The following is a 15,885-nucleotide window of genomic DNA, read 5'->3' as shown; positions in this document are numbered from 1 at the left end:
CTATCTAATTCTTCTTAATTTGTGAAGTAAATTGCGATTCATGAATTATTGGATTTATGATGAACTAATTCATATTGGATTTTATGTACTCATTATTGCATCCAACTTCATATAATTTGGAGATTAATTAGTGATTTAAAAATCAGAATTAAGAGTTTAATTTGGTCAAAATCACCGTTGACCGTTAGTTTTTAACGGAACTATTAACGGAGGACCAAAATGATCAAATTTCCATATGTGCAGAACAAAAAATCCAAAAGATAAAGTTTATGACCAAAAAGGTAAAATAGCCATATGTTTAGGACCAATTTTGGCCTCTTTAGAAAACTATTGACTAATCAACCATATTTAAGAATTCGTTCAGTCCACATTCTTGAGTTCACTAATATTTAAGAATTAATTCGTTAATCAATCAAACATCAAGTGTTTTAACTTTATAATCATTGAACCTTCAATTAGAACATTGTGACATTATTTTCTTGAATTCGTTCAAGTTGGACAAATATCTATTCGATCGATGTGATTATCTATCTAATTCATCAAGTCTTCCGCAATATTTAAGAATTAATTCGTGAATCAATCAATCATCGATGAACATATCTCTGTCTCACATACACATAAAAACAAGTAAAATGAGTTGAGTGAGTGGGCCAGAGAATCGCTATGAAAAACTAATTCAGTTGACAGGCCTGTAATAAAGCAAGGACTGTAATAATTTTACAAGGTAGTCAAGTGGTTTGAGGGTGCTTTCATGATACAGTTTGTTAAATTAATTTCATTTTCAGGATGCAAATAGTTACTAGCAAATAATGAATCATTCAACTGGTGTACTCTTCTTCTACCTGTTGTTTACTATAAAAGCCATTAAAATTCTAGAATTTTCAGATAATACGTGTCCGAATCTACCTCGTTAGGACATGAAACACAACAAACTGGGTAGGAACTGAGCTGAATATATCCCAAACAACCTGCTGCTTCCAGAATATTTCAACATAAAGTTCTGAGTTGAACAAATATTTTTCTCTTGAACTCATAGGGCTGCCCGAAAATTTCTGGAAGTTGATCTTTTAACAATACAATAAGCTATAAGCGTGGTACTAAATGATGCCAATGTGCAAGCATTACATTCATTTCATAATGTGGATGATATACCTGCAGAAGTCGGATGATCAAACCAGCCACGTCAGAGAGTCCCGAATATATGAATTCCATGTCACGTTTCGGGATATTTTTAGTCTGCAGGAGACAAAAGATGAACAGAAACCAGCAAAACATAATGCAGTAAGAACAAGTGTAGTCAAGTTTGTTCTGTCTTTTATTCTACACTCAAAGCCAGTTTACAACTTAGTTCAAGTTACATTAGACATCAGCACGTCACAGCAGAAACACAAAATTACAAGACAAGATTTCGTTATACACAAAATCACAGCAGAAAAACTAGTATACAGCATTGGAAAAGACCTTCTAACAGATCAAAATTCTGGATCCTTTTTAACTCTGTCAGAGGTTGTTACATCAATACTCCTACGGCAATATGGGCAGTCTGCACAAGTCCGAACCCAAGGATCCAAGCAAGAAAAATGATACCTGTGCCCACACGGTAGACATATCAGCTGATCTCCAGCTAAGAAACTCTCTAGGCATATGCTACACTCTCTTGAAGCCCTGGGCACGTGCTGTTCATCACTTTCCTGTGCGACACAGAATACCTCAACTGGCAAACAGCTCAGTGCCTCTTGAGTAAGTCCTGGAGGCCTCATGTTCAGACGTTGGCCAACTGAATTGGTTAAGGGAGATGCTGCTGCAAGCCACTCCCTAGATATTTCTGTTTCCCAATCCCCAGCATCCACGAGCCTGAAGTCATCGCCCATTGCAAAGCCCCTACGTTGGCTACCAGCTGAGTTCCTGTGACTTTGCCTATACAGAGACACACATAAACCAATTAGAAAGCCACAAATACAAAAGAAAAGTAAGTTGCTTTAATAGTGTTGGGTTACTAAATTAAATGACATGGAAGGCTCTCAAGAAAACCATGACTAAGATGTGAATGTGCTAGAATCTCAAAACCACAGATCAAAGTCATTATCCTCACAAACAAATATGTTCAGCAGAGTCGTGGAGTAGAAGGAATAAGAAAATTATACAGAGAAAAAGTCCGAATACATAATTATGTAAAAGCAAGGTTTAATGACTAGTGTGCAGAAAGTCATGAAGATCATATTTATACAGGACTACTGGTTCATGCCGAATCAACAACTGACTGCCATAATGTGTTTTACACGTTACTTCAGCCGACGCAATTATACCGGACGGTGGGGTGGGAGGGATTTCAAACATCCGAACCAACCTGCTATCAGAGAGCATAACACCTCTCAGTCTTTGCAAAAGTCTTTCTCTAGCAAGCAGAACGGCTCCAGGAAGCCTGTCATTCCCACTTAACATCAGCCAATCTTGTGCATTAACTTGAGGCTCTGGATGGATAACATTCCTGGGAGAAAACTGGTGGCTGCCCTCTTCGCGTTGAACCGTTTCACATTCCTGGTCATAATGAAAGGATGCCAATGGTTCAAAATTGGTTTCTCCTTGAGAAGTATTTACAAGATAGATGGAAATTTTTTAACAATTCATCCAATGGAGAACATAAATAGTAAAGCAACTCTAGGATGCACATGCACTGATAATATCTCATCACATTGTATTTGACTGGTTTGAGTGAAGATAATAAACATTTGGATACGGTAAAAAATCCTAAATCTAAAGCATGTTGTGAATACAAAACTGCCAACACTACACCATAATTGATCTATATTGCGAGGGGTTACTCTTTCCAAAAACATTAGGATTTCTATGATATATCACATGCTGCCATCGGTTCAAAACTAGAATAAAGTTGAGTCATTTCATTTTGAAAAAATACTTATAAATAGTTAAAGTTGAGAAAAAATAAAGTAAGAAATAGAATACTATAAGACTCTTCTCGGCATTATTCTATATCTTACTTTACTCACTCTCCACTTTAACCATTTATCATTTTTTGAAAACGAGGGCAGAAAATGATGACTCTATTACTGTGGAACGGATGGAGTAACATTTTTCAGCTGAAGCGAGAACAGACAGGGCATCAAGTTCTATCAAAGCAATACGATAGATTCTACCAAATTAACTCGAACCGCATTCAGCCCTTATTTTTACATAAATTGCAATCATGACGACAAAAATCACCTGAGAAGAGCGATTGAGCGAGGTCTGGCGCGGGTGATGAAGAGAGCGCCGCAACGGATTGCAGCCGTCGGGATCTCGGCGACTCTGATTGCCTCCGGCACTGCTGTTGTGGCGGTGGCGGCGATTGATCGACGGAGGCGGCGGTGGAGAGCTCAAATCCGACCCGACGCCATACGAATCCGAATTACGCCCAATTCGCGTCCTCCGTTGGTAGAATAGCTCCGAAGCAGTCGTCATGCAACTCCAATTAGCAGTTTCAGCAGCAGCCTTCCAATCTCTATCCTGCAAAAGCAGCTACCGTAATCGACGATTGACAGACCAGATATCTGAGCTTCGATTGAAATTTGAGAAGTTTCAGTGAAAATTTGATGTAAAATAGGTAGATTTGAGTAATCCCAAAAAATTAAGACTATGACGTGGCTATTCATAATTCTTCAACTACTAACCACTCCAAACAAATTTTTTTTTATCTGTATCTTGTTTGATAATTTGTTCATTTAAGTATTATAATAAATTTTGAGTATTTGTCGATATTAATGTATAATTGATAAAAATAAGATATTAATGTATAAGGGGAGTGATCAATTGCTAACTCATCATTTAATTGCTAACTACAATTAATTTAAGGCCACATAATTTTAAAAAATGTGTGGTCTACAATTTGCCTGTGTAATTTTCGTTTTTATTAATTAAATCGAAAAAAATTAAAAAAAAAAACGCCAAATTAGGGTTTTGGATGAAAATGTCAATATAGTATTTCGAAAATATCAACACAATGCTTTGAGAATATCAACACAAATTTAGGATTGACATTGTATATGCTTTATATTGACATATTATCTTAGCTGTATTGACATTACCTGTGTACGAAAAATACGAAAATTCTAGATTTTTTTTTTTCAAATTTTGATGTCGGAACGTATGCATGTAGTATATCGTTGGAATCCTTATAAAATTATCTTTAATTTGATATACGTTATATGAATTTAAAGTTTTGGGATTTCTTTTAAAAGTTAATTATAATTAACTTGACATTAATACCCCTATTGATTTTTATTGGAATTAATCCTATAGTCTTATTGACGTTTTTTGTTGATCGTATTGACATTTTGTGGTTAATGATCTAAGCCTTTAATTTGAATATCTAATGGCTATTATTGAGTTGTAGTTAACAATTAAGCATTGAGTTAGAAATATAACACTCTCCTAATGTATAATTGATAAAAATAAGAAAGAGGTAGAAAAAAGATAAGCGAAAATAGTGGAGTGGAAAATGAGATTCATAGTGAAGTTAGATTTCAAAAATTAAAAAGTAGTACTCCCTCCATCTTAACTAAGTTGAGTCAAAAATTTTATGCACGGGAATTAAAAAATTGTGTTGAAAAGTAAGAAAGAATAACAAGGAAATGGAGTATAAAGAAAGAGTAAGAGCATTAGCAGTGATGGCCAATCTCAAGGACCGAGCGATCGGCTTCAGATCGGCTCCCATTGTAGGGAGGGAGCCGATCGCCCTTCCCCAACGCCTCCGGCCCATGCCCGATCAATCGCCCCAGCCGATGGCATATCGGCTCCGCATCGGCCCTGCGATTGGCCTCCATTGCCTAGGCTTACAAATTACAAATGATAGTCTTCATAATTTCATATTAAAAAATTACAAATTCATAAGAGCATCTGCAATGGATGCTCGATCTCACGCCCGATCACCCGAGATCGGGCTCGAGCATTGCCGGTAATCCACTGCAGACGTCGGTCGCGCCCGACGACGACCGATCTCTCGCTCGATCCATCGGGCATCCATTGCAGCCCGACGCCCGAGCCCGATCGAGCGTTTTTTCATTTTTTTTAAAATTTTTTTATTTCTAATTCTTTAAACCCTAATTAAACCACTATTAAAATACCCAACTTTCTCTTCACTTTTCGCACACCAATACTCTCTAGTAATTTTGTTTAGTAATGTTTTTTTTTGTTAAGTATGATGTAGTTTTTTTTTTTTAATTAAGTAATGTATATTTTTTGCTAGTTCTTTAATTTGGAGTCTAATTTTGCTATTTATAATTGGTAAATATAAAAAAATAAAATTAAAATTGAAATGAAAAATGGATAATAGATAGAACACCCACTAAGACCAAACCATCGCAGAAAGATAGAGTATGCTGATGTGGCAACCACTAGGGCTCCCACTAGGGTTGTGAGTGCTCTAAAACTTAGCTAAATATACCATGTAGTTAAATATACCATGTTAGATCTACCAATCTAACACTATTTATTATATACATATACGAATAAATATTTAACTAATTATCAAATTATTTATGATAAAGTTAAACCAATTAACAATTAGCTTCTATAATTATGCAAATCACTTTTAATTCTAGAATTCCACTAATTTCTAAAAAGAAAATTAGTTAACAATGAATAAATCACTGCTGATTAAGGAGTATGATCCACTATTTTTTTTAGAGAAAAATTAGTTAACTAATCACTATAATTATGGAAATCAATTTGGTTATAAACTTTTATTTAGGTTTAGTACTTGAATGCATCCATTTGTTGAAATAGCCGAGATATAATTAATTATGGATCTTAAGATAGGGGAGTGTTAGGGTGCCACCACCTCTTAAAATAACATCATATCATTATTTCTAGCCAATCATTTGTACACGTGGACGAATAATTAGCTGCCATGTGGCCAAAAAAAAAATCTGAAAAAGACGGCCAGCAATATGGTGTACACTAAACAGTAATTTTTCTTGGCCAGCAATATCCAACACGCTATACAGTAATCTATAGATTGTTGTGTAGCATTTATAATATTACTGTATAAGTGGCGTCACGGTGTCACTTTAAAAGGGATTGTCATTTTAACACATATATTCAAACAACACTAATCATCATAACTGATATACATATATACATTGGGAATACGCTAATCTCTATAATTATGTAAGAAAATATTAGTTAACAAGTAATCTCTATATTTATGCAAGTTATAGTTAAATCTAAAAATAAGACTAATCTTTATAATTATAAAAATAAAATTTGTAATAAAACTTGAACTTTTTATATTTTTATACTTTATCCATCATATTAGAATTGTTCATATTATAATCCTGAATTCATAAAGAATTCACAAAATATATACTAAAAGCATATGGGATAGATTTAATGCTAATTAGAAAAGTGAGTTGTGTTGGGCCGTGTCGGGCTTGGGCTGGTCTTGGGCCTAGGTCGGGCTTCAAGTGGTCATGGGCCCGGGCCGGTCCTGATTTTATAAAACAGCCCAATTGGAGCTTTATTAAACTACTAAGCCGAGCCCAGACCGACTCTATTTCAGTACTGCGGGTCAGCTCGACCCACTTGACATCTTTACGGAGGCTCGGGTTGATGGCGGAACCGATTTCATATATTTTTTTTTAAATTAATTTTTTAATTTTGTTCTCCTATTATAAATATCTCAATCTCATCACCTTCATTTCACACACCTACATCCTTCTCTACTTCACATTTTTTTTCACTAGAAATGTCTTTTAATTTCACTCTCATTTCGGATTCCAACTCCGATTCCGACATCGGCGAGAGCAACCCATTCATTGTCCGGATTGCAAAACAACAGCGGCGGGAACAGGTACAGGCGGCAGTCCCTAGGCCAATCCAGCGTCGTCAAGCGGTTCACCGTAACCACACCAAAGCTCACGATCAGCTGTTTGCGGATTACTTTGCCGAGGAGCCACGCTATCCGACGGCAGTTTTCCGTCCGAGACACTGATGTTTTATTGTAATTTAATTTAAATTCGCTTCTCGTTGTATTCTAATTTCGAATATTGTAATATATCGAAGAATGAATTTATTATGTAATTTTATTTATACTATTATTTAGACATTTATGCTTTATTTAGTTTTTAAAATGAAATATGTTTTTTGCCGTATACTACGTTGTCTTTAATTTACATCAACAATTAAAAGTGAAATAAAATAGTGATGATATGGAAATGAGATGGACTCTCATTGCATGGAGATAGGCTCTGAGATGGGTCTGCTGACATGACAGGAAAAAATGAAGATAGACTCTAAGATGGGTTCCAGAGATAGGTCACCATTGCCAATGGTGTAAAGTGGGTGATGAAATAAAGTAAGAATGATAAGATGTTTTATTTTTTGTCAAAAAAAAAATGACTTAACTTAGTTGGACATCCCAAAAAGAAATACAAACTCAACTTACCAAGGATGGAGGGAGTACAAAATTTTTAGGGACGAACTAAAAAAAATTATAATTCATACAATTTTCAGGGACGAAGTGTCACACCCAACCCCAACTGACGTAACTACTTATAGTAAATAAATAATCCACGCGCCAAATAAATGAAATGCACACAAAAACCAATATTTATCAAGTACATATTGCAAAATATTCTAAACCGTAGTGGGACCCTCTCACCACTCTATATATTACACATTTATCTACATGCAAACATTATGAGGAGGAGAAGGTTGCTAAATCGCATCAGCCACCGACCTGATAACATGTGCAGTTCCTATGACTCATGCAAATAAAAAACTTCACTGATATCTTATTCCTGAAAAATATTAGTGGTTTATATGAGCCACAACTCAGTGTATATAAATATTAACTTTAATTCCACATACAAATATTAAACACAATCATTCACCAACATATATCACCGGAAGTAATAAATATCATAAAAAATTTAATATTCATATGCATATGCCTCTTCGTCCTTTTCATTATTCTGTGACAGATCAAGCTTGGTATCTGCCCGGGATTTCCATTGTATACGACCCGAAGGTCCTTTTTATTTATTTGACCTTTCCACGAAGGCCCCTCTTTGCATTTTGACCTTCCCACGAAGGCCCCTCTTTGCACATTTTCTTTGACCCGTAGGTCCATTATCATTGAATATGACCCGTAGAATCCATGGCAAGACTGTCACATATCCTCTTTAATCCAATGATTCAATTACTTCTAATGCCATATAAAAATATATCCATAGCACCACTTGATGGAACCGGCAGCGGAAGCGGTGTTAAACTTGATTATCATAAATTTACAATTATTAATCACACCAATAAATCACATAATAATCAGATCTATTTAGCAGATTATTTAGACAAAATCTATTCACGTAATTATCACATGTATCATGCTCATAACTTGAATTAATCATGCTTTAAGAATATTGAAACCTAAAACATGCTTTTCTACGGAGCAGAAAAATACCTAATTAATTCTCCAAAGAATTGAAGATGTCTAGTTTCTTCTCCACGTGATGCTTTGAGTACTAGACCACAAATCTTCTCTCTGGTTCCTGAACTGTACTCCAATATCAGTGTGGGCTGATCTTACTAGAATACTAGGACTTAAATAAAGAAGACAGAAGAAATCCTTTTGGGAATAGGAGTGGAATTCGAAATCTCCTTCAGCTAGGGGCCGAAAATTTTCGAAAATTTTATGAAATAAAATTGTGTTATATCTGTCTCCTTTATTCTCCTATTTATATTATGTTCCTTTTGGGCCCAGACAGGGATCTATGGAAGGTTTTGGATATGAGCTCATCCAATTTACTTTTTACTAATTAAATTGAACCCACAATTTAATATAAGTTATAATTGGAATATTACGAGCAGCCACTACAGAAGTAATATTGAACTCTCCCCATCCAAATCCGAAATTACAAGTAATCCGGGTTTCCGTTTAACTTTCATTTCCCGCACTTAAGATTAAAATGTCCATTAATTAATTAATGTCTGTTATTGACTTAATTAATTAACTTATTATTAATTCCAAGAGTGGACTTAGCATAAAACGCTTATTTATTATTCATAGAGTAATCAAACTCCAACTAGCTAGGTTCCGAATGATAAAACCTTGTTTCGCGCTCCTCTTGAGGACATTATCAAACGAGACTCAGCTCGCGCACGATTCAATATAATAGCAATCCTAGCACCGCTAGATATTGATCACCACTACCCAATATATCAGGATAATTGGGTTACGAAAAACCCGCACCATTTGATAAGTCAAAATAGTGTATAATCAATACCGTATGCTCAATGTTAACCTACATTGATTAAGAAACAAATATTTATCAAGACCTCGCCTTTCAGTAGATAGCCTAAGGACAAGTCTTGCTGTTAGATCCGTTCAGTGCTATACCACACCAATGTCATCTTATTTCAGTAAGGCTTAGAAATATGCGGACTGACATTGCAACCTTTTGTCGATGGATAGTCAAATTCCAACTAGGTTGTGAAATTCATCTTTTTCTTTGTTTAGAACTGACCGTGTTACCTTAAAGTGGACGACGCCCACAACCGGTCTACTAAAACAAAGACTTAGACTTTGTTAAGTTAACTTATACATTTAAACATGCATTAACATCCATTAAATGTAAAACATAACAACATTATGACAAAAATAATATGTTTTATTCATTGGAAAATAAAATAAGAGTTTTACAGTATTCAATCACTCGAAACGTGATTTCTAGTATACAAACTCTAACAATCTCCCACTTATACTCAAAACACTTTCGAGTATACAAAAAATGTGCTAACGTCTAATTCTCCCACTTATACTGAAAGCGGATTGAGGTCTTGAATTAGTCGAACTCTCATTCCTTCAACATGGCTTTCATACGGCTTTACCGCTAATGCCTTCGTGAAAGGATCTGCCAGGTTGTTTTCTGACTCAATCTAGACCACTTTTATGTCTTCTCTCTGCACTATATCTCGAATGATATGATACTTCCTCTCTATGTGCTTGCTCTAGACATGGCCACGGTTCAAAAACCGCCGGTTCCGGTTCGGAACCGACGGTTCCGGTTCGTCGAATGCTTGAACCGTAACCAGCCCGGATACCGGTTATCCGGTTCCGGTTTAACCGCCGGTTCCGGTTCCAGTTTAACCGCCGGTTACTGCCTGCAAGTGATTAACATGCTCATCTGTACTTCATGAATATAATAGTAAGTCAATAGAATTAATCACTAACGGATCCAGGAATAGTTGAGAGAATTTGTTCATCAATGCCATAAATAATTGTAGGTGCAAAGTTTATTCGAAAGGCATAACCAAAACTCATAATGGTCGTACTGAGTTCAAAATGGTGTCTCTGCAATATTCTCTTTAGCTATCTTCAACTGATGATATCTTGATCAAAAATCGGTACTCGAAAACAATTGCATACCTTGAAATTGATCAAATAAGTCTTCTATTCTCGGTAATAGATATTTATTCTTCACTGTCACTTGACTCAACATTCAATAGTGTATATAAAGTCGCAATGTGCCGTCTTTCTTCTTCAAATATGATATTGGTGGACTCCAAGATAAAATACTGGGTCATATAAATCTCCTACCAGATAACTCTTGTAACTGATTCTTAAATTCTTGAAACTCTAATGAAGACGGTTGATAAGTAGAAATAAAAATAAATCTAGTGCTCAATAGAGAAATATTTCTCCTGATAAGGTGAAAATCCAAATAAATCTGCACTTCTAATAAATCAAAAAGTCGATCTAGATAATATAAGAAAACCTGGAACAATATATTGATTACCGTGAAATATAACTCGATCCCGTCTCGATGATTATATTACCATTTCTTTTACTTGACAAGCTACTTGGTTCGATGAAGTGAAAACCAATCTATACCCATAGTAATATCAAAACTTGTGTATGAACAAGAGAATCAATATCCGCTGGCAGCTCAATTGAATTAACTCGCAACACATTCTCTAGAAAACCGTGTATATTGAAATAATGTCAACTCATAATCAACAAACATAGTTCCTTGATTAAAGACAAAACCTTCTCTGCTTCTTATCACAATACACTTCTTTGCATATATTTAGCATTGAATTCTATAGAAAAATCGTCTGAACTAATTACCAGAGGTTGTATCATAGCTTGTGGGACTGTTTGCCACCAAGAGTAAGTATTGCTTCAAAGAAGAGATGCCCTGTAATCAAAACCTTCTTCTGACATACCACTCATATGATTGAACACCGGTTCTATCACTTTTGACTATATCCCAGCCTCAGTCAGATTAGTTCCATAAAATCAACAACTTCTACTTTTCTGAGCTCTTTAAATTTTCTACCTCTTTACCTCATCATTGGTCCATGTACTCTTTGTTCTAAAAAGCCTAGGTATTTACTGGAAATCCTCATATGATGCAGCATGTATATGATATGTTTCTACAATTAATTGATAATGCATGGTGGCTGACCCTTCTCTCCTCGGTGACACATGTTCATGATAATAAAAATACAAACGAAACTTAGAACCAAAATGTATCATACATGCTTGAATGCTATGTCCCAGCGGGATTCTATCCCCGCTCTGATACCACTTAAACTGTCACACCCAACCCCAACTGACGTAACTACTTATAGTAAATAAATAATCCACGCGCCAAATAAATGAAATGCACATTTTATATAATTTCAAAAACCAATATTTATCAAGTACATATTGCAAAATATTCTAAACCGTAGTGGTTCCTCTCACCACTCTATATATTACACATTTATCTACATGCAAAAATGACGAGGAGGAGAAGGTTGCTAAAACGTATCAGCTGCCGACCCGATAACATGTGCAGTTCCTATGACTCATGTCAATCAAAAACTTCACTGATATCTTATTCCTGAAAAATATTAGTGGTTTATATGAGCCACAACTCAGTGTATATAAATATTACCTATAATTCCACATACAAATATCAAACACAATCATTCACCAACATATATCACCGGAAGTAATAAATATCATAAAAAATTTAATATTCATATGCATATGCCTCTCCGTCCTTTTCATTATTCTGTGACAGATCAAGCTTGGTATCTGCCCGGGATTTCCTCTTTAATCCAATGATTCAATTACTTCTAATGCCATATAAAAATATATCCATAGCACCACTCACATATTCAATATTCCACCATCAATATCACACAACACATAACTATATTAGAGTCACATATAATCAAATTATTCACTTTATTTAACACCTAGCAAAGAAGCATATAAAACATGTAAAATTAAAAGTGTGATTTATACACCCCTTATAAAAAAAAGTAGTCTAGTCGAACACTTGTTCCTCTTTCTCTATCCACAACATTTGATGCTTCACTAATCCTATTATATCATGTGAATGAGACCTTTCACTTTCTTTTTTATTCGTTTATATTTTTGTACATAACATGTGTAGAAGAATTTGTGTGTATGTTAATTGAAAATTAATCTATCTTCTCTTTGAAAAAGCAATAACCGACTTAAAGTGATTACTCAGCATTCTTTACAAATACATTACTCATGCTAAGTTAAACATGAATATGACATGTCTTAAAACAAGGGAAACAATTTCTCCTCACATATTTCTTAAACTATTTTATTAACTAGTACTTTAAAATTTCATGCATTATCTATCTATCTATCTATCTATGTATATATATATATATATAGGGGTGCGCTATGGTCCATAAGTGAAATCCTGTCAAAAATCAAAGTGAATCTCAGTCCTTGGATCATTAAATTGGATGGTTGTGATCATAATATCCGAGCTACATTATTACAGTATAAGCGTTACATTATCAGCCGGGCTACATTATTAGACTGCACAATCTACATTATTAGACTAAAGAGCGTTACATTATTAGTCGAGCTACATTATTTGACTACACAATCTACATTATTAGATGACACGTGGCATTAATCTAACGGTTACATCACAGGATCCAATGGCTGAGATTTGCTTTGATTTTTGACAGAATTTCACTTATGGACCTGATCACATCCCCCTTGGATCCTTAGATTGGATGGCTGTGATAAGCTACATTATTATACTAAAAATGTACATTATTCGCCGAGGTACATTATTAGAATGGAAATGTACATTATTAGACTAAAATGTTACATTATTATCATATGTACATTATTAGGCTAAAAATCTACATTATTAGATGACACGTGGCATTAATCTGACCGTTAGATCACACGATCCAATGGACTGCAAGTGTTTTAAGTTTTACTCATACTTAGCGTTTTGATATGAATACATCCCTATATATATATATATATATACTCATACTAGAGACACATGTACACACGTTTATATTATCAATTTGTAACCTCTGATATCCACTTAATATACTAACAACATGTACACATACACAATTCAATATATTTAATGCTTGACACTCTAATCTATAGAAAAATACATGCATATATATATATTTATATGTTTATATTTACGTACATAAGTGCTAGTAGTATTATATGGTACACATGCACACACAATCACATAATTATTACATATTATAAACACATTCATATTTAAAATTTTCGTGAATCAAAACTATTTATATATATTTGACTATATCGAGTCGATCATAAAAATAAATATATTCTCTATGGCACACTTAATATTTCTGTAATATAAATGACAATATGATATGCAATGACAATATAATATGATAATATGCAAATAGTGCATGTTTTTGGGTTAGGGATGTCAAACACTCAGGCTATGGGAAAACATCATATCTAATGCTAGAGAGATAGAAAAAATGTCATATATATTACCAGGTATCTCAATTTTATGGCAATCCAAAAATGCCCTCTATGCACTAGGGATAGTTTCGGTGGGAAAATAGGCCAAATTGTGAAAAAAGTACAATGGATGAAATTTCCCGCAAGTCTAGGGACTATTGAAGAGCTTAGAGTAGACGTACAGTGCGATGTGTGATATCTCTCAATCTAACAGGTCCAGAGGATTCGACTAGCTTTCAGAGGCTAGAAGATCATGAAACTATCAGACAGTGGTCGTTGGGTGCATTCCATTTCTTCAAAACCTCAACCCACTATACTACAACTAGCAGGGAAGTAAAGGATCGATCCCACGAGGACGAATGTGTTACGAAACTGCATTTGAGGATGTTTTGGAAAAGGGGGGTTGGCTGCTGCCACGCAATTTGTGGGTCGAGAACTTAAAACTACTGGGTCTGAGAGACTTAAACTACTCTACTCTACCTACTGCGTCTAAGAAATGAGAACGTACGGAACATGCATGACCTTGAGAAATGAGATATTTTAAAAGTTCTAAGACAACTGAAGTTAACCTAACTAGATGGACTTTCCTAATTTGGACAAACAGGAATAAAGCGAAAAGTGGGGACAAGTTTCCTTAAACTACCAGGGTCTGGAAAAACATGCAGAAAAGTAAAAATACAATGCAGACAGTACTGACAGGGTCTGGAGAACATGCATAAAAAGCAAAGTACATATGCAGAAAGTACTGACAAAAGCAGATCTGGTTCTAACTACAAACAACTTCATCTTCTTCGGGAATCAAACGAGAATAGCAAATAAAACAGAGCATTAAACATCATGAAAACATAGCAAACTTCAGATCTAAGCTTAAAACGATAAATTAAAGCCTAAACTATCAGATCTACGCCACTGGACCTAGAGAATGCAGAAACAGAAAGTAAATATCCATAATCATGCACAACGTAAACAACAAACACCAGATACACGAAACTCCAACTCAAATCCACCACGATTCAACAAATCCAAACACCTCCATACGTAAATTCACAACCTCCAACAACAAACCAACAGATATCAGCTCCAAACATCCAATGATAAACAAGACCGAAAGTAAAAAGCAAGAAATAAACATCAACTCTGTGAGATCCAACAAAAGCCAACACAAACTTCCATAATAAAGAGAAATAGGTTCAAATCCAGTAGATCAAAGCAAGAACTAGAGTTATGAAACTAAAAACCAACAAGTACTTGAAACCAAAAGTAAACTAAACAAAGCGAGATAAATATTGTTTCTTCGCCATCACAAGGCGGTGTTACACAACAGCAAAATGACGAGAACCACGACGGTAGCCAGGATCACTCCATCTCCAAGTGCGCAGCAAGTGAAATGAGAAATTTGAAGTGTGGAACTAAGGAATGGAACAAGAGCTTGAGCTAAGAGTGTGTAGTAGTGGTTGTCTTGTTCTTCAAGGTTAAGCTCTTTATATATGTGAGGCTTTGATCCCAAGGGTATCCTTATGGTAATTAGACGCTTTTGCCCTTGAATAAGACTCTTTTAGAATAATCTGCTCATGCTCCATTCTGCTCATGTCCCCAGCTTTTAATTCTCTCAGGTCCGAACGACGAGTTCTGATTTTTACTTCAATTTAATCACTTTTGCATCCGCCAGGTCTGGTAACAACTCCTAGGTCCGGCAGATTTACTACGCACCTGAACTCAGAAACACAGATTAGCGCCCCAAATGCACAGAATTATAACCCAAAACCAATGCATGAAACGAGTCTTATCAACTATCCATGATAATTTTAAAGTTCAGAGATCATTTGTAAGCAAACCTCATAATTCAAGTACTCCCACCGTCCCATAGTAGATGTCACACTTGAGAGATGGCACGGTATTTAAGGAGATATTATTTTGTGTGTTAAGTGGTGAGTGAAAATATAATTTTATAAATGATGTGAGAGAGAACTTTTTCTAAAATAGGAAATGTGACATTTGTGAGACAAACTAAAAAGGAAAGTGTGATGTCTACTATGGGACGGAGGGAGTACCATTTATGTAGTTCACTTTATTTTCATTTAGATGGAACATTTTTTTAG

The 15,885-nt window shown here is 35.1% G+C and overlaps 1 protein-coding gene across 2 annotated transcripts; it reads right to left on the bottom strand.

Moving 5' to 3' along the window:
- Positions 1 to 941: 941 nt before the first annotated feature.
- LOC125219058 (putative E3 ubiquitin-protein ligase RHY1A) lies at positions 942 to 3,638 on the bottom strand. 2 transcript variants are annotated; one of them, XM_048120921.2, is made up of 4 exons: positions 3,223 to 3,638; positions 2,348 to 2,538; positions 1,588 to 1,917; positions 942 to 1,236 (listed from the first exon to the last, which is right to left on the bottom strand). In XM_048120921.2, exons 1-4 carry the CDS (start codon positions 3,457 to 3,459, stop codon positions 1,170 to 1,172), a joined length of 825 nt encoding a protein of 274 aa, XP_047976878.2. In that variant the 5' UTR covers positions 3,460 to 3,638; the 3' UTR covers positions 942 to 1,169. The 2 variants fall into 2 exon arrangements, with proteins under 2 accessions (XP_047976878.2, XP_047976877.2); XM_048120920.2 differs by lacking the exon at positions 942 to 1,236 and having other exon boundaries at positions 1,295 to 1,917; positions 3,223 to 3,633.
- Positions 3,639 to 15,885: the final 12,247 nt, after the last annotated feature.

Source organism: Salvia hispanica, chromosome 1, assembly GCF_029641045.1.
Source record: "Salvia hispanica isolate PSC_SH4W2 chromosome 1, Shi_PSC_v1, whole genome shotgun sequence".
NCBI classification, from domain to species: Eukaryota; Viridiplantae; Streptophyta; class Magnoliopsida; order Lamiales; family Lamiaceae; genus Salvia; species Salvia hispanica.
Note: the sequence above shows the minus strand (reverse complement) of the source record. Positions and strands in the feature narration are given on the sequence as shown.

Bases quoted from the DNA above. Each gene is read 5' to 3' on its own strand.
- LOC125219058 (XM_048120920.2), bottom strand. From the start codon at position 3,459: ATGACGACTGCTTCGGAGCTATTCTACCAACGGAGGACGCGAATTGGG. The intron at 2,539-3,222 runs GTGATTTTTGTC...CATTATGACCAG, and splicing joins CGCTCAATCGCTCTTCTCAG to GAATGTGAAACGGTTCAACG. The intron at 1,918-2,347 runs GTTGGTTCGGAT...GTCTCTGTATAG, and splicing joins GTTATGCTCTCTGATAGCAG to GCAAAGTCACAGGAACTCAG.